General features: G+C 43.2%; 2 protein-coding genes across 7 annotated transcripts in view; one reads left to right on the top strand and one right to left on the bottom strand.

Moving 5' to 3' along the window:
- Positions 1-22,227, bottom strand: part of zgc:112980 (uncharacterized protein LOC503706 homolog) — a 23,482-nt gene extending 1,255 nt beyond the window's left edge. For 3 of the 6 annotated variants that reach the window (XM_054780369.1, XM_054780370.1, XM_054780372.1), the window contains exons 1-21: positions 16,060-22,227; positions 12,229-12,386; positions 12,048-12,156; positions 11,858-11,948; positions 10,492-10,642; positions 10,321-10,411; positions 10,029-10,154; positions 6,594-6,656; positions 6,392-6,514; positions 6,138-6,293; positions 5,880-5,933; positions 5,586-5,812; positions 5,441-5,520; positions 5,259-5,339; positions 5,101-5,178; positions 4,890-4,994; positions 4,646-4,748; positions 3,722-3,785; positions 3,259-3,485; positions 3,109-3,188; positions 2,875-2,968 (exon numbers count right to left, since the gene is read on the bottom strand). In XM_054780369.1, coding sequence (XP_054636344.1) covers positions 2,875-2,968; positions 3,109-3,188; positions 3,259-3,485; positions 3,722-3,785; positions 4,646-4,748; positions 4,890-4,994; positions 5,101-5,178; positions 5,259-5,339; positions 5,441-5,520; positions 5,586-5,812; positions 5,880-5,933; positions 6,138-6,293; positions 6,392-6,514; positions 6,594-6,656; positions 10,029-10,154; positions 10,321-10,411; positions 10,492-10,642; positions 11,858-11,948; positions 12,048-12,156; positions 12,229-12,361 — 2,236 coding nt within the window. In that variant the 5' untranslated portion in view covers positions 12,362-12,386; positions 16,060-22,227. The remainder of the gene's footprint in view (positions 1-2,874; positions 2,969-3,108; positions 3,189-3,258; positions 3,486-3,721; positions 3,786-4,645; positions 4,749-4,889; positions 4,995-5,100; positions 5,179-5,258; positions 5,340-5,440; positions 5,521-5,585; positions 5,813-5,879; positions 5,934-6,137; positions 6,294-6,391; positions 6,515-6,593; positions 6,657-10,028; positions 10,155-10,320; positions 10,412-10,491; positions 10,643-11,857; positions 11,949-12,047; positions 12,157-12,228; positions 12,387-16,059) is intronic. The other 3 variants (XM_054780371.1, XM_054780374.1, XM_054780373.1) reach the window with 3 other exon arrangements.
- On the top strand, positions 13,650-14,576 carry LOC129182607 (zinc finger BED domain-containing protein 4-like). The gene is made up of 4 exons (XM_054778978.1): positions 13,650-13,708; positions 13,794-14,000; positions 14,099-14,212; positions 14,304-14,576. Exons 1-4 carry the CDS (start codon positions 13,655-13,657, stop codon positions 14,574-14,576), a joined length of 648 nt encoding a protein of 215 aa, XP_054634953.1. The 5' UTR covers positions 13,650-13,654.
- Positions 22,228-23,534: the final 1,307 nt, after the last annotated feature.

The raw sequence follows: 23,534 nt of genomic DNA, 5'->3' as shown, positions 1-23,534 counted from the left end.
AATGGGACTGTCTGTAAATGGTCATTCCAACTACACATCGACATTAACATCTCTGAAAACGTAGTCGCACCACAATTATGAATGCGTTTAAAAATGTATGTAAAATAGACTGCAGATGTGAGGGAAATTGTGTCAATGTAACTATCAGACTGCATAACTCTTATGTTGTACAGTATATGTGTATTTGGATTTATATGGGATGTGTATTTCATATATAGTATGTGGGAGACTGTAAATTATCTAATAAAGTATTGAATTATTGCAACATCATCTAAAATCTTTATCTACAATGATTGAAATGAATGATGACGAATGTTTATGTTTAATAGTTGGATGTGATAATGTGTAATGGGCAGTGGAATAATTATTGGTGTCCGTTTGTGGTGACTGATGACTGAGATAAGGGATGAGACTAAATAGATCGTGAACCTCAGCCTGGTCTGGAGCAGGCTAACTCCAGAGAATAAATTTCCATGGTAACTTACAGTATTGTTTGAAGATAAGAGCATATCCGACTTTTGTGGATAAATTGAGCCAGGATAACCAAGATGAACTCAATCTGTTTTTTAACAGATTTGAGTCTGCCCTCCCTCCCTCCCCTACCAACTCACCACTCTTCACCCCCACTTCCCCATCCCAGCCATCCTCTATTCCCCTCTCCATAACTGATGATCAGGTGAGAAGTCAGCTGAGGAAGATCAAGGCAAGGAAGGCCCCGGGACCGGACGGCATCAGCCCTAGAATCCTCAAGGACTGTGCTGACCAGCTCTGTGGAGTTCTCAGGCACTTGTTCAACCTCAGCCTGAGCCTGGAGAAAGTCCCGGCCCTGTGGAAGACCTCCTGTGTGGTCCCGATCCCAAAGACACCGCGTCCCAAGGAGCCTAACCACTTCAGGCCTGTTGCCTTGACCTCTCACCTGATGAAGACCATGGAGAGGATTATCCTGCAGCACCTGCGACCCCTGGTGGGCACTCAGCTGGACCCCCTGCAGTTTGCTTACCGGCCTCGGATCGGAGTGGACGACGCAGTGATCTACCTGCTGCACAGATCACTGCTACACCTGGAGGACAGCGGGAGCGCTGTGAGGGTCATGTTTTTTTACTTCTCCAGTGCCTTTAACACCATCCAGCCGTCACTACTCAGAGTGAAGATGGAGAGTGTGGGAGTGGACCAACACCTGACTGCATGGGTTATAGACTACCTCACCAACAGACCACAGTATGTGAGGCTCCGTCACTGTGTGTCTGACATGGTACTCTGCAGCACAGGTGCCCCTCAAGGTACGGTGCTCTCCCCTTTCCTCTTCACCCTCTACACCTCTGACTTCACACACAACTCCACACAGTGTCACATCCAGAAGTTCTCCGACGACACAGCCATCGTTGGTTGTGTTTCAGAGGGGAATGATCTGGAATACAGGACTTTGTCAGCTGGAGTGAGCTTAACCAGCTGCAACTCAACACCAGCAAGACAAAGGAGATGAACATTGACTTCCAGAGGAAAACATCCCATTTCACACCGGTGAACATCCTGGGAGCGGACATAGAGTTGGTAGACAGCTACAAATTCCTGGGTGTTCACCTTAACAACAAGCTGGACTGGTCCGTCAACACCCACGCCCTCTACAAGAAGGGCCAGAGTCGCCTCCACCTGCTGAGGAGACTCAGGTCCTTTGGTGTGTGCAGGACTCTTTTACGGACCTTTTATGACTCTGTGGTGGCCTCAGCCATCTTCTATGCTGTGGGCTGCTGGAGAGGGGGCAGCACGGACAGGGACAGGAGCAGGATCAATAGGCTGATCAGGAGAGCGAGCTCTGTCCTGGACGGTCCTCTGGACTCCATGGAGGAAGTGGGGGAGAGAAGGATGTTGGCTAAGCTGACATCCATCATGGACAACACCTCCCACCCGCTACATGACACTGTTGTTTCCCTGAGCAGCTCCTTCAGCAGCAGACTGTTACACCCACGGTGTAAGAAGGAGAGGTTCTGCAGGTCCTTCATACCGACCGCTGTCAGGCTCTACAACACCTGCACCACCTGAACCATGTTGTAGTCACTATGCTTTCTTTCTTTCTTTCCACTGTTCTCTTTACTTGTCTTGCTTGCTTGCTGCTGTAACAAGTAAATTTCCCCTTTGTGGGATAAATAAAGTACATACAACAACAATATCCTGGTTTAATCCCCTATCCTAGTTTTGTGCAATGGGCACCTGAACTCTGTTTGCTTTATTGTTTGTTTATTTATTTTAGGAGGGACTAGCGACAAATCTAGTGAAAAGACTTTTGGAGAAGCTTACATGAAAGCACTCATCGCTTTTCTCAACGAGCAGTGGGTGCTGCTGTGGGCCACTCCCACATGTAACGGCTTCGTCTTGTTTGTAAAAAAAAAAAAAAAAGAAAAAAAAGAAAAAAAGTGAAAGTTAATTTGTACTTGTAAACATGTTTGTTTGTTTTTTAACTCACTTTTGTCATGTTATTCCTTTCTCCTACAGCATCCATTACAATTACATGCAAATGAGTCATGGCCAATTACAATTCAACGATGACATTATTACGTCATTCCCCCACTGCTACAAATAGATTACAGTCCTGTGGGGAAACACCGGTGTGAGTGTGTGTGTGTGTAGAGACTAATCTCATGAAACCAGAAATGACATGCTATCATGTCAATCAGATAAAGCTACCAAGTTTGCTTCATCAAAAGGACAAGATAGACCGGTGCAATACAAAATGTAGCCTTAAATGATTTCCCTTGTGATCTGGCACTCCATAGAAAATAAAATGAAATGAACTTGACCTTCTATAGGGCAGTGCGTCCCCCTACCATTGAATACTGTGTTAATATTAAAGAAGGTGGGTAGAAAAGAAAAAAAAACCTGCTTGCAGAAACACTCCATTTGGTTCTGAAAGATGGGTGCCTTTCTTTCGAGTTGTGCTCACGATTTTAAGCAGATGGATCCAAGACTCTGACTGCATGAAGAAAACATGACCATCTTTGGGTTTTCAATTTCTTAAGACAGCAATCAGGCTAAATTCTATTAATAGTAAGCAAAGTGTTCTAACATCAAAGTCCTGCTTGGTGGTTGCATATTGCAAAGTTCCACACTTACATCCAGATGGACAGCCGGACAGCATCTATGCACCATGAGTGCAAAGCGCACCAGTTCCAAACTTGTCAGCGGCACCGCACCTGAACCAGAGAGGGGTCAAAATTTTTTGGGAAAAAAGACACCCAAGGTCACACTAAAAGCTTTCCTGACCATTGATTGGCTGCCACTTGGACAAGACTGAGCAAAGCTCGCCCATATAACAACAAGTCAGCCTGGCCGCCGTTGCCGTGTTGAACATTTGGAGGTAAAACTGGAAGGCGTGTGGTGTGAGGTGCGACACGGGTCCGTTCCCTGGCAGGAACAAACTGTTCAGCGCTGCCGGGAAGTTGCCTTCCAAGCTCAAAAGCAAAGGGAGGAGGTCGTTCAGCTGCAGGCGGCTAGAATAAAACAGCAAACGCAGGCGTGTGGAAATGAATGAATGATACACAGACCTCATTAGCAACAAAGTGCTGTTACTGCCAGCAGACAAACATGTACCTCCTAGAGCACACAGTAAGGTTTGATTACATACAGTATAGCAGGCTACGACCACCTCACAGGGGCAACACAAGGTGTAAGGCCCTAAAGATGTCATGTGTGCTTGGCTAAGCTACCAGGATGCAACAGCACTTACTGGTCCCAGTCCTTGGCAGCAGGAAACAGAGCTTTGTTGGTTGGAAAACACATTTTAGCTGCTTCTGTAGAGAGGGAAGAGACAAAGACATCAGGATGGAAATAGCCTTTTGTCAGAGGTGATGCACACATCCATAAAATGTAGAGGTCTTGCACTTGTCTCAGTACGGTCCATCGCCTTTCTCTTTTCTGCGGTCCATGTGTTTGTTACGTCATGTATATCAACAACTCTGATATAAATAAACACAGTTGTCCTAAAATGGCACCCGCAGCCCAGAATTAATTGCGCAATCTGTGGCAAGTATCGCGAGATTTCGTCTTGTGCGTGTGATCCAAGATGGCGGCAAAAACAAACCGGACGGTATTTTGGCCGGTAAACAAGTGGGCCAACGCAAGCCAAGGCAAAATTTTAGCAAAAATTTGGGATATTAACCAAGAAACGCACTAACTGAGGCAGACGTTAACCGAGGTACCATTGTATATATTAGGGTGCCACAGTATAAATAGGATAACCTGTAGAGATCTTCTATGACACAAAAACCTGACAGGAATATGAAACTTTATTATGTACTAATATCTAAAAATCCTGTGGTGTCCAATTGTCACAATTGTTATCACTGATGTATTTCAGTGAGTGCAAGGTTTTATTTGCCATATTTTACATGAACTTAACATTGTAAAGTTATTTACAAGTTTTGAGTTCACTTCAATTTGAAAGGCAGATTTTTAAGTCTTCAGGTTCAGAGAACATGTCATACTATTAAGGGAAACACTGGTATGAATAAAACTTCTTAGTTATGTGGCATCCTGCATCACGTGGCCAATGTCCCCTTGGTCTTACACCAGCTGCATGTCGAGAAATTTGATTTGAGTCTGCACACAATCCCCGAATCCAGCGGTCATCATAACTTGTATGCTATCATACCTGCATGGTTTTTCAGCTCCTGATAGATCTTCTTTACGATGTCCACGCGGTGGTCACTGCTGGGCAGGTTGTTCCAAAACCAGCGGAGAGCCCACTGGTTTTTCTGCCATACAAACACCAGATCATATCTCATCACAAACTCTGTAAGCAATGGTCTCATGATGCACTTCAATCCAAATGTGCAAAACCTCCATCATGATAAAATGGTCAATTGCACAATAGTCGAAAATGTATTTGGACCAACCTGAAACGTGCACAGAATGGGGATGACTGGACTCAGATCAGGATGAAGGATTATCTGACTCAAAGCCCCAGTGACCAGAAGCAACATGGCCTGATCCTGAAACTGCTGCACTCACACACACACACACACACACACACACACACACACACACACTTTGTTTTATGCAACCCACTATAAAAGTATCACGCACGTGGGATGTTCACGCTCATACCGACACAAAGTGAGGCAGGATTTGTATGTTGCTGCTGGACTTGTTCTGCAGAATGTTCTGCACAGTGTGGACAGCTTCCTGGATGAAAAGGAAGAAATAAAACCAATTGAAGCAGATCCATGAGTAAATAATAGTAATAAATGTGGAGGAAACCCTACTTGCAGGAACACCAGACTGGGTTCTGGAAGACTGGCGACAGCCCCTTGGACGATTTGGAGCAGATAGGTCCAACATTCAGACTGGATGACGAACACATGAACATGGTCAAGCAAATTTTTTAAGATGATGCTCAGAAGGTGATCAAACTAAAATCATGTGATAGATGAAATTCCACACTTACATTCATGCGGACAGCCAAGCAGCATCGATGTACCTTGAGTGCAAAGCGGACCAATTCCAAACATGTCAGTGGCTCCGCACCTGAATCAGAGAGGGGTCAAATTTTTTCAAGACTAATCCATGAAATTACACTAAACTTTCCTAACCTTCGATTGGAGCCCACTTGTCCTTAAATGGGGAGAGCTCGCAGGTCTGGCTGATAGTCCACTTGGGAGCCATGGCCGTGCTGAGCATGCGGAGGTACAACTGGAAGATCTGTGGCGTGAGGCGAGAGGCGAGTCCGTTCTCTATCAGAAAGGAAGTGCTTTGCAGTGCAGTGAAGTCGCCGTCCAAGCACATGAAGAAAGGGATGAGTTCCTTCAGCAACAGGAAGCTAGGAGGGCAATGGAGAGGTTGGGGGTGCGCCACCATGTGGTGTTTTGGAGCAAAGGCAAACTTACCATTTGGGCTGATCCGTGTGCACGGCTCTTACATAGCGACTCAACTCTCGGAACCTGCCGATAATGATACGTCTTGATTATTCCAGGCACCAAAGAACACATCTCATAAAAGATCCAACTAACACCTCTACTCAAAAGTCTCCTAGGCAACCTCCTGATGTTTTTTGTTTTTAATTAACAAGATGGTATTAGTTGCATGCGCTTAAAAATTTTCCAAATTGAGCATTGGATGTCAGCCAGCGCGGTTCCTGTGTGTACCTTTCCTGTTCCAGGAGTAGTTCCACCCTCAGGAGAATCACAGCCATGTCCTCCAACAGGGAGTCCTTCTTGCCTTTATTGGTGCGCACTCCTAACACATTTTGCCCTTTCAACACGGATACTAACAGGACGTCATCCCAAGGGCGCACGCTCAGGCTGCAGCACACACAGTTGTAGTGCAGTTACACACATATCTGAGCGATGCCAATGTGGAGACACACAGCGCGCGCGCGCGCACACACACACACACACACCTCAACCTCATGTTCTTCAGCTCAGGAGAGAAGTACAACTTGCTGTAAAAATCCTGCAGTTTCTGTCTGAAACATGGTGGGAAATCAGCCATCACCATCTGCTTCTGCACCGACCCTACCACCCTAAAAGAAAACACACACCTGGATAAGTACATATATTTAAAAGTGGCGTACAAGACTGCTTTCCAGTAGGAGTCTCCACCTTTGCATCAGCACCACTTTGGCATTGGTGACATTAGCAAAGGGTGATTTAGATGCGGAAATGCTGCAGAGACAACCAGAGGTGTTATCAAGAAATGTATATATTCACACACCAATTTATTAGGTACATTGAAAAAGATCCAGTAGAGTGTTTGGTTTGGTTTGGTTTGGTTTAGTTTATTTGAACATGAAGGTTACCATTGAATACATCTCATGAATCATTTTTTCACAGTTCCACATGTCCAAAAGGAGTAGGAAGAAGCAAAGCTTATTTAATCCTACCTCCCATCCATTCTACATCTAGTATAGTACATGTAGTTCACTTCCTGCATTCCATGTCATGTTTTCTGTGATAGTCAGGATAATACATAATAGATAACAGTAAGACACCCCTCCCAAAGGAAAAAAAAAAAAAAATATATATATATATATATATATATATATATACACACACACACACACACACACACACACACACACATATACATTAATAATAATAATAATAGATAAATGAATAAATAAATAAATGCTTAAAATAAATATGAATAAAGAACAAAACTTTTTTATAAACAATTTTTTTTTAATAAACCAAAAAAAAAAAAAAAAACTGACAGAACAATCATTGTGATGATCAAGACTCTTCTGCCTTGTATTTAGCAAACATCAACTGCTTGTATTGTTTTTTGAATTTGCTCATCTCTGTACATTGTTTGAGTTCCTTACTCAATCCGTTCCATAATTTAATTCCACATACAGAAATGCTGTGGCTTTTCAGCGTAGTTCTCGCATATAAATGTTTTAAGTTTAATTTTCCTCTAAGATCATATTTCTCCTCTCTGATTGAGAAATACTTTATTAGGTTTTTGGGTAACGAGTTATTATTAACTTTATACATTATTCTAGCGGTTTGAAAGTGTACTAAATCTGCAAATTTTAATATCTGCGATTTTAAAAATAAAGGGTTTGTATGTTCTCTATACTTGGCATTATGAATGATCCTCACAGATCTTTTTTGCAGTACAGTGAGTGAATGAAGATTGCTTTTGTAATTATTTCCCATATCGCCACACAATACATTTGATATGGTAATACTAAGGAACAGTACAGAGTGTGGAGTGATTTTTGGTCAAGAACATATTTTGCTTTATTCAATATAGAAATATTTCTCACCACCTTTTGTTGTATATATTTAATATGAGATTTCCAACTCATTTTTTCATCTATTATAACCCCAAGAAATTTATATTCTTCCACTTTTTCAATATCCACTCCATTAATTTGTATTTGGTTGTACGTATCCTTTCTGCTATTACTGAATAGCATTATTTTAGTTTTACTTAAATTCAGGGATAATCTGTTCCTGTCAAACCATGATTTTAATATGACCATTTCATCCTTGACCGTTTTAATGAGTTCTTGTGTGCTTTCACCAGAACAGAAAGCGGTGGTATCATCCGCGAATAAGACCAATTTTAAGTCGTTTGTTACTTTACAAATGTCGTTAATGTACAAATTAAACAGTTTTGGTCCCAGTATGGACCCCTGGGGTACTCCACATGTGGTGTATAAACTCCCAGATGTGTATTCTCCTAGCTTTACAAATTGTTTCCTCTTTGCTAGGTAGCTTTTATCCCAATTCAAAACTAATCCTCTAATTCCGTACCTTTCTAATTTTGAAATTAAGATAGTGTGATTAATTGTATCGAAGGCTTTTGTCAGATCCATGAATACTGCTGCTGCGCATCTTCTATTGTCCACAGCAGTAGTGATTTCCTCCGTGATTTCGATCAGTGCCATAGAAGTTGAAATGTTAGCTCTGTAACCATATTGACTACTTGCCAATAATTCATTCTTATTAATAAATTTGTCCAACCTATTATTAAATAGCTTCTCCACAATTTTAGAGAATTGTGGTAACAAGGAAACTGGCCAATAATTTGTAAATTGGTGTTTGTCTCCTTTTTTGAAAATTGGAACCACCAAATATTCCAGTCTGAAACAATAAGTTACTAATATATGTTAACGGGTCTGCGATCTCATTGATGACCCTTTTAACTGTTTCCATTTCAATTCCATGACAATCAGTTGATGTTTTTGCCTTAAAATGTTTAACAATGTCAGTGATCTCCTTTTTGGTTACTGCAGTGAGAAACATAGAATTAAGATTCCTATCAATAATATCATTCCCTTCATCAATTGTGTCTTGTTTTGGAATTTCTTCTTCCAGTTTTGGTCCAATATTTACAAAATAATCATTAAACATTTCAACTACCGCGTTCATGTCATTCCTGTAAGTGTTTCCAACCATGAAATAGTGAGGCTAGTCTGCTTTCTTAATGTTGTTCTTTATAATACTATTTAAGATGCCCCAAGTTGCTCTCATGTTATTTTTGTTCTTATCAAGTACATGACTATAATATTCCCTCTTACACGCTCTCAAGATAGTTGTCAACTTATTTTTGTAAGTCTTATACTTTTGTTCTGCTTCTTTAGTCTGTTGAATGATGAATGTCCTGTATAATGTATTCTTCTTCTTACAGGCGCTTTTTAGCCCTTTTGTCATCCATGGCTGGTTGTTTTTCGTTTGCTTCTTGGACTTTTCTTGCCAGGGACAGTTGTTATCGTAGAGCTCCATATAAGTACCAAGGAAGCTGTCATATGCCTCATCCACATCTGTTGCACTGTAGACCCTCTCCCAACTTTGTTCTTCTAGATCTTTCCTAAAGGCCCGGATGCTGTCCTCTGTATGCAATCTTTGAAAAGTCTTTTTTGCCTCCACCTCTCTTTTCTTATAATGTTCATTGTAAATTATGAACACTGGAAGATGATCACTGATGTCACTAATTAGCAGGCCACTGATGGTGTTATCAAAGTCATTGGTGAATATATTATCGATAAGGGTGGCACAGTGGTCTGTTATTCTGCTTGGTCTAATGATTTTAGCATATAAACTCAAGCTATACATTGTATCTGTGAAGTCGTCTATTTCCTTGCACTTGTGTGAGTTCAAAAGGTCAATATTGAAGTCTCCACATATAAAAATAGTTTTTTGACCTATGTCTGTAAACGTTGTCTTAATCCAATCCTCAAATATTCCAATCTTTGACTTTGGAGTTCTATACACACAGCTTATTAACACATTTTTGCTTTTTTCTTTTTTCTTCCAAGGACTCAGATTTCAATTGTTATACATTCTAAAATGTTATCAATGACAAATGACATATTCTTTACCATTTTGTAGTTCAGATGTTTGCCCACGTTTGTCCAGTGTAGTATTGTGATCTACTCATGCAGCTAGATAAGGTAAAATATTAAAAATAGTTTGACGCAGTGGCACACTTTGTTAAATAAATACCTCTCTGACAGTGCTAGTCAAAATGGAGCAAGAACTCTTGTATGGGATCTCACTGAATTGAATACGTGTGTGGTCATCTACCGTTCGGCTTGGACGTGTTGAATAAACGCCTCCGCTGCTGCCAGCCTCATGATGGCCGCAGCTCTGTCATCTTCCTTGTCCGCTTTGTTCAAGAACGAAGACACACACTCGTACATGGGGGTGTAGCTGGGAGACAAAAAAAAAAAAAAACAGGACTTTGTGATTTAAACAAGCGGTTCTACCAGAGGAGGAGGGACTACCCCTTATAGACGTAACCTCATACTCTATGCAGCATGAATAAGTTCCCATCTAAACGATTCAGGTAATATAGCGTGTAAAGGGCGTCACTCACTCGTAAACAAGGCTGTCACCCACACTCTTGCCTTGGAGGAACAATGTGAAGTTATCTTTGAGCTGGATTTTGAAGATCTGCAACAGCATCTCTGTGGGAGGCATTCAGTGACATAAGGGACACAAAATGGTGAGCTTGTTTGCCGTGCAGGAGCAAGAGGAGTAAGAGTACCTGCGTGTCGGTGTTTGTGGTCCATTTCGGACAGGATGAGCTTAAAGGCCTCCAGTTGACCCAACAGAAAGCAGTTTCGGAGTGTGTTCCAGAAGTTGCTCTTCTTGTGGCTGTTGCAGTGGCACACCTGGCTCACATGCCATTGGTCACACTGTAAACACACACAAAAGACACAAAATCAATTAAGACCAAAGCTGACAAGCAAATTCTACAAAACTTGCTCCAAGAGTTAAATACTTGGCATTTTGTCAACTTTTAGTTCGGGCTTCAACAGCACAAATAACTGTGGGTGGTCTTCTGGGTACTCCAGCTTCCTCTCAGTCCAGAAACACGTAGGTTAGGTCCACAGCACAAGACCTCTGGTCTCGGCCGTGAAGCTGCGCAAGAATTACCTCCCCCGATTTTTAAAGTAAATTAAAAAGTAATAGATATTTAAAGCTTTGTATTTAAATACACAGCTTTGTGTTATTATTGTTTGTTAGTGTCAACATTTCATCTTTTTCCTCATTGTGCCTTTTGCTCTATTTTTACCATTTTTGCTATTCTTTACATTTTATTTTGTTTCTGCAGTGATGCAATGACAAATTAGTCACGGTTCGCAGATGGCCCCGGGGACGCACTTTGGGCAAATGCTCTAAGAGCAAACTATAAATCTATTTGGTTTGGCTCAGTGTCGTGGGCCAGTGAAGCGATGGTGATTGAGGGCTGCGTCAGTCAGTCCTCATGAGCAGCGTTTTTTGGAGGTGCACATCTATGGCGTTATATTTGTGCCTTCACAAAAGGTAGCAAAGGCTGATTTTGAGCCACAACGTACAGGCACATCGCTGAACGCTGACACACTCTCTCTCCTTGTTGCTCAACCTGTGAGCACGAGACGAGCCGGTGTACACGTGTGTGTGTGTGCTCATGGTACCTCCGGTCGGGTTTTGGAAACTGAGCACCTGGCTGGAGCTTGCGTGCCAGGAGAACGCCATGGCGTACAGGCGTGTTCAGTGGTCAAAATGCGTGTGCCTGTTGGCCACTCTCTGGGATGGGAGGACACTGATGTATTTATAAAGTTTTTTCCTATCAACCGGCAAAGTCCCAAAGAATGACGGGTTGGTGACTCCTGCTCTAAATGGTCTTCAATGTCAACAAAAGCAGGTATGTGTCAGTCCCATAAGTGACAGGTGATTAGTCCACGGTGTACCCAATGTCTCCAGTCTAAGTCAGTTGTAATAAATTTCGACAGGAAACGTGTGGCCAGTTGGAAACAATCATTACTGTCAAATACACAGCTTCACAGATTGAGGACTCAGGAAGAGAAAGTCCTACACCTCATACTGATTGTCACGTGTACATTCTGGCTTTTCGAGAGCTCACATACCGTGGATGCCAGCTTGTCACAGATATAGCAAAAGCACTGCTCGCATCGGTGCTGGTTCCCAGACACAGGCGTAATACAGTTGTCTGTAGCTCTGAGGATGACACAAGGCAGAAGACGTGTGCAGCGGGGGCGTGGGAAGAGAGCACAGTACAGTATTCAATTTATTGTGCAGTATGGAAAATGGCCTCACGTGAAAGGGTGTATGGGGCAATCATGACGCGCGTGCGGTAACAGCTCCGCGGGACGGGTGAAGGTGACAACTACGTCTTCATCCAGCTTGCTGGGAGACAACGCACAGTCTGCGACACAGAAAACTGCTAGGTAATCTAACTGCAATCAAGAGAAATGACTTTGGTGGAAATGTAAATTACCCTTCCTGGGAACGTCTTCAGTCTCCAATATGACAACTGAAGATTCACTGTAGGATACGTCCCGGTTGCCATCTGCAACGTCATCATCATCATTGAAGATGATGATGTCTCCATTATCCAAGGCTGTGCACATTACAAACAATCTGAAAAAGGAAAGACTAAAAGGCGCATACTTTAGATCTTCTAAATTATGTTCTTGAAGATCTTGTTAAGTACATATGACCGGAAGTAACCGTACAGATAAAATAAACATGAATAATAGTCTTACAGAATAGCAGCGATGTGGTCACTAAATTCTTATTCCTTTTCAGACATGGTAAAATGTGTAATTAAAGCGTTAACATGTGATATACCGCAATGTAAACTGTTGGAGGAGACCGTAAGTACCATTACCGTTACTTAGGGATGGGCGGTTTAACACAGACGCTTCGGCGCTTGTTTTACCTTTATGAAGCAGAGTGGTTCGGCGCAATGTTCCGGGGCTTGTGTCAAATTTCACTGTCACGTGACTGATGACGTCTGAAGCGCCGAATGCATTGTTTGGCCAAACCACGTTCTGACGTCACCCGAACTCGCTCACCTGTTTGAACACTTTGGCGCGCTCTTCTCTTTAAAAAAAAAAAAAAGAATCCAAAACGACGATTCCCGAACACTAGTTCTTTTGCCCTGTCTGTTGCCCTGTTGGATTCGAATGAGTTCATTGCTCTTTCTTTACCATGGCTTCCGGTAAGAAACGTTCTATGGCTTGGGATCACTTCACCTTGGTTTCTCCTAATAAGGTAATAGTATAGTTATAGTACAATATACTATTGTGTGATGAAATATATTTGACTGTTTTTTGTTTTCAACTGTAAATTAGTTTTATAATATAATAATAATATAATAACAATTATTATTTTTATGTGTATGAATGCTAAGAGAGAGTGCAAAGTGTCTCTGAATTCTTTAAACCAAATCAAGTTTACTATACAGTAGTTAGCTATAGTAGAGCTATAGCTATAGCTTAGCTATTGATGATGTTTTTAACTAGAAGTAGGTTTGTATTTCATTTTAAAAAGTAAGTATTTATTTGTTTTCTTTCTGTTGAAGGTGCAGTGTTTGATTTGCCCACAAGAGTTGGCATATCATGACAACACCTCCTCCATGATGCGGCACCACCGGTCCATCCATCATGCTGGAACACCTCAGATGTCAAACCAAAATTTCAATCCTCCTCCTGCCAGTAATTATTTATGATATGATGTGGATGGTGGGTGCAAATGGTGACATAGCTTATAGCTCAATGGTTACCATAGTGGCTTTAGATCCAAAGGTTATGGATTTGAATCCCACATATTACAAATTTCCACTGTATGGATTTTCTTGACATGCTAATTTTTTTTTTGCAATGTCAAGGAAGCCAAAACTTGATGCTGCATTGGTGGACATGATTGTTGTTGATATGCAACCATTTTCCATCGTGGAAGATAAAGGTTTCAAGGTATGGTGGTTCATGGGTCTCTCCCATTTTGAGTATCAATACATGTTTACCTAATGTGCTGTATTTCATTTAATGTCACCCTTAGGCCTTTGTCAACCTTTTGGACCCCACCTACATTATCCCGAATAGGAAGGCCTTGGGAAAAATGGTGGATGACAAATACAAGGCTACCAAGGAGAAGGCTATGGCTCTTGTGAGCAAGGCCTCTGCTGTTAGCCTGACAGCAGACATGTGGACTTCCATTAATATGGACGCCTACTTGGCTGTAACGTGCCACTTTATGACTGAGGAGGTAAGTATCAGTCATACTGTAGCATGTACTTCCTTTCTTTGAACTACTTTGTGTATTGCTATGGTTCTTGTGCCTCACTCTGATTTTGCACATTGTAGGTGCAGCTTTCCACAGTGGTTTTGGGGGTTCAAAAGTTTCCCCAAACCCACACTGCAGCTCACTTGGCTGAGGCCAAAGATGTCCTCATGGAAGAGTGGGGCATTAAGGGGAAGGTGAGAGACCAGTCAAAGACAAGATTATCCTGCAATATTGTCTACTGCTAATTGCTATATGTGATTTGTGCACATGTAATCTCTGCTGCAGGTGACAGGCCTGGTCACAGACTGTGCTCCCAATATGATTGCATGTGCCAATTTACTACATCTTCGGCACATAATGTGTTTTGCACACATGCTGAATTTGGTGGTAAAGCGGTCCCTTGCCCAAACCCCAGAACTAGAGGACATCCGGAGTCGGGGGCGCAAGATTGTTGGGCATTTTAAGTCCAGCACTACAGCCAAACAAAAGCTCTCTGAGATGCAGCAACAGCTGGCCAGGCCAGAACATAAATTGATTCAGGAGGTGATTACTGTTTGAACATTGTTACTCTTCTTGTAGTTACTGTAATTGTGATATTCTCTTTATAAAACTTGCTTGTTATCTTATCTTAAGTGGACACAAGGTGGAACAGTACTTTTGCCATGTTGGAAAGGCTGTTTAATGAAAGAGAGCCAATGGGTGCAGCTCTGGCCAGCCTCTCTTCAGACCTTACCCCATTCACCTCAGAGGACTACCAGGCGATGCACCAGTGCCTGGATGTCCTGAAGCCATTTCACGAGGCCACAGTGGAGCTTTCTGAGGAAAAACAGGTGTCTGCCTCGAAAGTCATACCACTAGTTAAAATGCTAAAACATTATATCTCGAGCAGATGTGGCCATATCACCCACCCACTGGGTATGAAACTGGCCACCAATTTAAAAAATAATTTAATTGAAAAGTTTGCAATGTTGGAGAAGGTCACAGCACTTTCTATGGCAACCTTACTAGACCCGAGGTTCAAGAAGCTGGGGTTCTGCAGCCAAGTCTGTGCCCAAACGGCCATAGAGAGACTTATAAGGGAGTGTGCAGGAACAATGCATATCGAACTGCCTGCTCAGTCACAGCCACAGTCACCAAGAGCAGGCCCTTCAAATCGACTGGAGGATGACAGTCTTTGGGCACTCCTGGACAGGCATGTTGGTGCTCAACAACAGGTGACCAACACAACTGCCAGTGCGACAGTGGAGGTTCAGAGGTACAGTAAACATTATAATCTGCATCACCATTGAACGGTCATGATATGCTGCTGAATCACATATAATTATTGTTATTCTAATAATTATTGTCAAGGTACTTAAAGGAATCCCACATTCCCAGAGCAGAGGACCCACTCAAGTACTGGATCACCCACAAAGTACTTTTCCCACACCTTTACAAGCTGGCAGTAAAATTTTTATGCACACCAGCCTCCTCTGTGCCATGTGAGAGGATTTTTTCCAAGGCTGGTGAAGTCGTCAGCCAAAGACGGAACAGGCTGAAACCAGCCACAGTTGAAAAAGTCCTGTTTTTAAATAAAAATCTTTGAAATATATCCCATGCAGTCATTTTAGCCCTGTTTCACAAGCACAATCCCTTGTCACTTTGTTTATTTTCATAAAGTAACACAAGCACTTCCCACATAAATCAATCACAATTTGTTTTGTTTTACGCTTTTTATTGTGTACAAAAACAAGAAAGCTAGTTGAAGTAATGACATGATATACTTGCAGTGCACCACCAGATGTCACTGTTCTGTGTGGTTCAAACCCCCAAAACGTTGGTTCATTTTCCGGCACAATCAGATGAACCCTGTGGAAGCTTCATGAGGCTTCAGCTGCCCATCCCTACCGTTACTATTACTTTAGGCTAGCTAACTACCTAGTCGTGACTTTGGTCGATAAATGACTAACACACAATTAACATATTTACATTTTCTGTCACATTGTAAGGTAATAAGAGTGATTGATGTTAGTGAAATGCTAACCAAAAGAACATTACTTACCGATGTTGTCGACTCTCGAAGTTTTCGCGCCACCCCGGCCTCACTTCCGCTCTTCTTCTTCTTTTAGTTTAATGGCGGGTTGCAACCATGACTTTAAAAGGTGCATACCGCCACCTACTGTACCGGAGTATGTAACATGGGCCATATACAGTTACTTTATGCGAACTTAGATAGCAAGGAGACTACTTATACTACTACTAATAATAATCCTAATAATAATACTTATAATAAAATATTCTAATACTTATCTATATTCTATTATATAATCCTGTGTCCTTCAAATATTCTATCACTGCCCTCTGTATATCTCTTACCCCTCCCCACCTGTTCCTAAGATACCCTCAATGCTCCATTCCTTTCCTATCTTCTTAATTCTTTTCCTTAACGTTACACGTTCTTCCCTATATCTCTTGCAGTGTAGTAATATGTGTTCTACGTTCTCTATACTTTTGCACTCCATACATACTTTTGTTTTACATTTCCCTATCAAAAACATCTTGTCATTTAACCCGGTGTGATTGAGCCTCATCCTAGTTAACACTATTTCCTCTTTTCTGTTTTTTCTCTTCACCCCTTGTGCACTGATAGATTTTTGTACTTTATAATACTTTCTACCGCTACTACCCTCATCCCACCTATTTTGCCATTTCTCCATCATTTGTTTTTTGATTATTGCCTTTACTTCGCCTTTACCAGCAGGTATATCTATAATTTCATTCCTTCTAATTCCCATTTTAGCCATTTTATCTGCCACCTCATTCCCTCCACCCCTACATGTGCAGGCACCCAGCAAAATCTTATTTCTATTTTTAACATGTATAGTTGGAATAGGCTTTGATGTATTTCTAATAGTAAATCCTCTCGACTTGATTCCATATTATTAATACTGTATAATGCTGCCAGAGAGTCCACACAACATACCACTCTATCTGCTTTTATTTCCTCTATCCATTGCAAACCTATAATAATTGCCATCATTTCTGCTGTATAAACGGAAAGCTCATCTGGTAAACCTTTTGCAATGCTATCGTTCATTGATGGTACATAGATTCCAATCCCCACCTTCCCTTCTTCGCTTTTTGATCCATCTGTATACATATCTAAGTAACCATAATATTTGTTTTTAATATATTGACTTGCCTTACGTCCTTTTTCACTTTCTTTCCATTTATTTTTTTTAACTCTGTTATATATATATATATACTTCAGGTTTAGGAAATAGCCAGATAGAAACGTTACTTATGGGTGTAGAATTATTAATATGTATATTTTTTATGTTATATTTATCTATTTTATCTTTAATTACCCACCCAAAGCTATTACTTTTAGTTGTATTATACTCCCAACATTCCTCTATCACATTCTTGGCCAGATGTCCAAGCCTACATCCTTTAAGTCTACTCCAGTATGTCAACATAAGTTGATCTCTTCTCAGGTCATACGGTACTTCTCCTAACTCAACCTGCATTGCTTTAATTGGTGTTGATGTGATTGCACCTGTACATATCCTAAATGCTTTGTGAATATTTCTTTCTATTTTCATTAAATGTGTTTTAGCTGCAGCTCGATATACAAAACTTCCATAATCTATATTTGCTCATATATATATATATTAGTGACTGTTTATCTGCTCCCCACTCCTTATCTGTAACAGCTCTCATTAAGTTTATTATCCTCTTACATTTCTCTTCTACCTTTTCCACATGGGTCTTCCATGTGCCTTTCTGATCTAGCCACATACCAAGATATTTAAAATGATCTACTTTTATCATGTTTTGTCCATATAGCATCAGGTTCTGATTTTTTATGCCTTTTTTCCTGGTAATCGTCATGTAACATGTTTTATTAGGTGATAGCTTAAATCCCCAGTCATATGACCATTGTTCTATCTTCTTTATTGCTTCCTTCATTTTACTTGTCACATTTATAGAATCTCGTCCCCTTGCCCAAATCACTCCATCATCTGCATATAGGGCCGACCTAATCCTTCTATCCAGATTCATGAATATATCATTTATCATTATGTTAAACAAAACTGGACTAATTACACTCCCCTGTGGTATACCATTTGCTATACTGTATTGTACTGACATCTCTGATCCTATTTTAACTTTGAATTTTCTGTCCGATATGAAATCAAGGACCCAGTTATAAAACCTACCTCTAATTCCCATCCTATTCATCTTAATCAATAAACCCTCCCGCCACATGGAATCATAAGCCTTTTCAATATCAAAGAATACAATATTCATCAACTCTTTCATTTTAAAGGTTTTCTCTATTTCATTACTTACTCTAACTACAGCATCCATTGTTGATCGTCCTTTTCTAAAACCACACTGATAAGTTGTAAGTAACTCTCGACTTTCAAGGAAATAGTTAAGTCTTCTGACTAGAACTTTCTCCATGCACTTGCATAGATGTGATGTTAGAGCAATAGGTCGATAATTCACAGGGTGTTTTGGATCCTTACTGGGTTTATTAAATGGTAAAATTAATGCACTTTTCCATTGCTTTGGTATTTTCCCTTCTTCCCATATTTTGTTAAATAAATATTATATTTTTCCCAACATCCATCTATCCATTTTCTATACCTCTTCTTCCTCATTAGGGTCGCGGGGGCATGCTGGAGCCTATCCCAGCTGACTTCAGGCGACAGGCGGGGTACACCCTGGACTGGTGGCCAGCCAATGGCAGGGCACATATAGACAAACAACCATTCACACTCACATTCATACCTATGGACAATTTAGAGTCGCCAATTAACCTCACCTGCTGTCATGTTCTGTGTTTTGCACTCTGCTGCCGCCTCTGTTTTGTCCTTGCAGTGTCATGGCTGCTATGATGAGTAATTAGGAACACCTGCGATCAATCTGCTGCTCCCCATTTATACCTCTGCTCAGCCACTACCCAGTTGCCAGTTATTCCCTTGGCAACCCTGCTTCCTGTTCCTTGTCCCTTGGCTCCCAACTGGTCCCCTTGCTCGTGTATTTTCTGCCATTGTGATTTGTACTGCCTCTACCTGCTCTGCACCTTTTTTCCTGCAGCTCCTTTCGTTCTGTGAGTACCTTTTTTCCTGCCTTGCAGCGTTTTTTGTTCTTTGTAGTTTTTGGCTCATGCCCTGTGTTCCTTAGTTATTTTTTGTTGTTACCCTTTTCCTGCCTCGCAGTGTTTTTTCGTTCCTTGTAGTTTTTGGCTCAAGCCCTGTGTTCCTTTGTTATCTTTTGGTAGTTATTTTTGTATTGTTGCCATTTATTGCTTTGTTTAATAAATGGTATTCTTACTAGCGCTGTGTCAGTCTGCATAACGGGTTCCAACCTTTTTGGCGTAAGCCACACCGTGACAGAATAACTGGCCAATTATGGAACCCGCAGAATTAGAACACCTGCGCTCCGCCCTGTCTCATCAGGGACAGCTGGTGGGTAATCATGAGAAGTCCTTACGCGAGATGATGGACGCCATAACGGCTCTCGCTACTAGTGTCGGATCTATTGACCAGCGTTTGGAACAAGCACTCGCTGTGGGACTGCTTAGCTCCTCTCCACCTGCTGTTCCTGTCGTTCCACCGGTAAGCAACATTGCTACCGACGCTATAAACCCTACGACACGTGAACCTAGCATACCCCACCCTCCTCGTTTTTCGGGTGAGTACATGTCCTGCAACCAGTTTCTTCACCAATGCTCGCTGGTTTTTGACCAACAACCGTCCACATACGCTACTGACTCTGCCAGGGTAGCGTTTGTTATGAGCCTATTGACCGACGAAGCTGCCGCCTGGGCTGTGGCAATCAGCAACGCTAAACCCGCCGCGCGTTTGTCTTACCCCTATTTTTTGTCTGAAATGCGGAAGGTTTTTGATCACCCTGTGAGGGGAAGTGAAGCAGGGGATCGCTTGCTCGACATGAGGCAAAAGGGACGTTCCGTAGCCGCCTTTTCAGTAAGTTTCCGGGTTTTGACCGCCGAGAGCGGGTATGATGACGCCGCATTGCGCGGAATTTTTCGCAAGGCTTTGCAACCGCGACTCAAGGATGAGTTAGCGGTACGAGAGACTCCTAAAACTTTGGACGAACTCATCGATCTCACCATTCGCCTGGATAATCGTTTGAGGGAGCGTGACCGGGAGTTGCTCGAGGGAGACAAGCCAGCCGGGGATTCACGCACCTCACGCAGCAGGGTCTACACGCCACTACATGACCCCGGCATTCGCAGATTGGATACTTCACCGGGTCACACCGGCTCCGACAACGGAGTGGTGCCCATGCAGCTGGGAGGACGACGCCTCACATCCACTGAGAGGGCTCGCCGTCGCCGCTTCCACCTCTGCCTCTACTGCGGGGAACCGAATCACCATATAGCCAGATGCCCGGTGCGCCCAAACCGCCGTCCCACACCCTGCTCTGACGGCGAGGAGCAACCTGTGAAGACCACGACTTCCTTCGGGGCTAAAGAAGGCAGGCCTTCCCCTGAGCGTGAGTATGAGAGGACTCACACGGACTGTCAGTACGACAAACAAAGACTACAGATTGAGGGTATAATCTCTGTAAGGGGGGTTAGACACAATGTAATGGCTTTGGTGGACTCTGGTGCTGATGACAGCTTTATCGACACTAATTTAGCCAAGGAATTGAACATTAAATTCATTGAGCTACCTGTTCCTAAGGAAGTGCACTCGCTTGAGGGACTTCAACTCGCCACCGTCACTCACCAGACTGAGTCCATTTCGTTGCAATTATCGGGCAATCACGTAGAGGAGATCAGATTCTTTATCATTCCCTCACAAGCCGCTCCCGTAGTGCTTGGCCTCACGTGGCTCAAACTCCATAATCCCTCAATTGACTGGAACAATAACCGCGTATCTAATTGGAGCAACTTTTGCCATAGCAACTGCCTACGTGCCGCCATGATCAAAACTTCCGTCATGGCTAAAAGCTTGGAAAAAATCGATCTATCTAATGTACCCTCCTGCTACCATGATCTCAAACCAGTCTTTAGCAAAGACCTAGCCGAGGCTCTACCTCCACACCGACCCTACGATTGTGCCATTAATCTCCTGCCTAACGCCACTCTCCCGAGCTCCCGATTTATACAACATTTCCGGTCCAGAGTTCGCTTCCCTTAAAGAATACATTTCTTCATCGCTCGCCGCAGGTCTCATCCGCCCATCCACGTCACCACTGGGGGCGGGATTTTTTTTTGTTGAAAAGAAAGATAAATCTCTCCGTCCCTGTATTGACTATCGGGCACTCAATGACATCACCGTACGTAACAGTTACCCGCTCCCATTGATGGATTTGGCCTTCTCCACACTGCACAATGCTAAGTTTTTCACCAAACTCGATCTCAGATGTGCTTATCACCTGGTACGGATTCGGGAGGGAGACGAGTGGAAAACAGCTTTTAATACGCCCCTGGGGAACTTCGAATACCTTGTTATGCCTTTCGGATTAACCAACGCTCCAGCTGTCTTCCAAAATCTCATTAATGATGTTCTTAGCGACCTTATCAATAAGAATTGCTTTGTGTACCTCGACGATATTTTGATTTTCTCTCATGATTTGCAGGAACACGTACGACAAGTCCGTCAAGTCCTACTGCGGTTATTGGAAAATAGACTTTACGTCAAAGTTGAGAAGTGTGAATTCCACGCCAATTCTGTGTCTTTTTTGGGTTACATTGTGGAGAGCGGCAAGCTTCGAGCCGATCCCGCCAAGATTCAGGCGGTGGTCGATTGGCCATCTCCGACAGCAAGGAAGCCTTTACAGAGGTTCTTGGGGTTCGCCAACTTCTATAGGAGGTTCATCCGGAATTTCAGTTCTATTGCCGAACCTCTGACAAGGCTAACATCTGTTAATAAACCATTTGTATGGTCCACTGAGACCGAAAGAGCATTTTGTAGACTTAAGCAGCTATTCACTTCAGCCCCTATACTGTCTCACCCTGACCCCTCTGCTCAATTTTTCGTTGAGGTTGACGCCTCGGATACAGGAGTGGGAGCGGTCCTGTCCCAGAGATCCCCGGCCGACCAGAGGCTCCACCTGTGTGCATTCTTCTCACGTCGCCTTTCCAAAGCAGAGGGAAACTACGACGTGGGGAATAGAGAGCTGCTGGCCATCGTTCTTGTGCTGAGGGAATGGAAGCATTGGCTGGAGGGCGCAGCCAAACCGTTCAGTGTTCACTGACCACAAGAATCTAGCTTATATCAGATCAGCACACAGACTGAATTCACGCCAAGCACGCTGGTCGCTCTTCCTAACCAGATTTGACTTCACTATCACCTACAGGCCGGGGTCCCGCAACGTCAAACCTGATGCTCTCTCCAGGATCTACGGCCCGGCAGAGGCAGACAAGACCCCGGACACCATCGTGCCTGTGGCTCGGGTGTTGGGGGCTCTCCAGTGGGAGGTGGAGAGAAAGGTTTCGGAGGCCAACTCCGGGACTACCATTCCTGACGTTTGCCCGGGGGATAAGTTGTTCGTGCCCGACGGTCTCAGGTCAGAGGTGTTACAATGGGGACATAATTCTAAGTTGGCTTGCCATCCAGGAGTTGGACGCACCAGATTTATCCTGGCACAAAGATTTTGGTGGCCCTCCATGTTTTCAGACGTCAAAGCTTTCGTTGCCGCCTGCTCAGTCTGCGCCAGAAGCAAGTCTTCCCACCAGTCGCCGGCAGGACTGCTCCAACCTCTCCCAGTCCCGTCCCGCCCCTGGTCCCACATTGCACTGGACTTCATCACAGGCCTGCCGGCATCCCGAGGACACACGGTCATACTTAATATTGTGGACAGATTCTCTAAAATGGCACACTTTATTGCACTTTCCAGGTTGCCATCCTCTATGGAAACAGCCCGCCTGCTGGTCAAACACGTATTTCGTCTACACGGCATCCCTATGGACCTTGTGTCGGACCGTGGCCCTCAATTTGCATCTAAAGCGTGGAAGGCATTCTGCAAGACATTGGGAGCATCGGTGAGCTTATCCTCAGGATATCATCCCCAGACCAACGGCCAGACTGAGCGGGCCAACCAGGACTTGGAGGCCGCTCTCAGGTGCGTCTGCCATCGTAATCCATCTTCGTGGTCCATCCACCTCCCCTGGGTCGAGTACGCCCACAATTCACTCGTCTGCACAGCCACAGGCATGTCACCCTTTAAAGCTGCCCTTGGATACCAACCACCTTTGTTTCCAGCTCAAGAAAAAGAAGTAGCTGTTCCTTCTGTCCATCAGTACATCCGCCGGGCCCGCCGGATTTGGCGTGAGACCAGAGCAGCCCTATCCCGCACTTCAACTCGCAACCGCAGGTTGGCAGATCGTCACAGGACCCCGGCCCCGAACTATCAACCCGGCCAAGAAGTATGGCTATCTTCCAAGGACTTACCCTTAGCCAACACCAATAGGAAACTGGCACCCAGATTCGTGGGACCATACACGATTGAATCCATCATCAGTCCAGCTGCCATCAGACTCAAGTTACCTTC

The sequence above is a fragment of the Dunckerocampus dactyliophorus genome, chromosome 6 (genome assembly GCF_027744805.1).
Source record: "Dunckerocampus dactyliophorus isolate RoL2022-P2 chromosome 6, RoL_Ddac_1.1, whole genome shotgun sequence".
In the NCBI taxonomy this organism is placed as follows: Eukaryota; Metazoa; Chordata; class Actinopteri; order Syngnathiformes; family Syngnathidae; genus Dunckerocampus; species Dunckerocampus dactyliophorus.
This window is presented reverse-complemented; position numbering and strand designations above follow the sequence as displayed.

Coding starts and splice junctions, on each gene's coding strand:
- LOC129182607 (XM_054778978.1), top strand. CDS start 13,655: ATGATTGTTGTTGATATGCAACCATTTTCCATCGTGGAAGATAAAGGT. Junction 13,709..13,793: donor TGGAAGATAAAGGTTTCAAG/GTATGGTGGTTC, acceptor TGTCACCCTTAG/GCCTTTGTCAACCTTTTGGA. Junction 14,001..14,098: donor GCCACTTTATGACTGAGGAG/GTAAGTATCAGT, acceptor TGCACATTGTAG/GTGCAGCTTTCCACAGTGGT.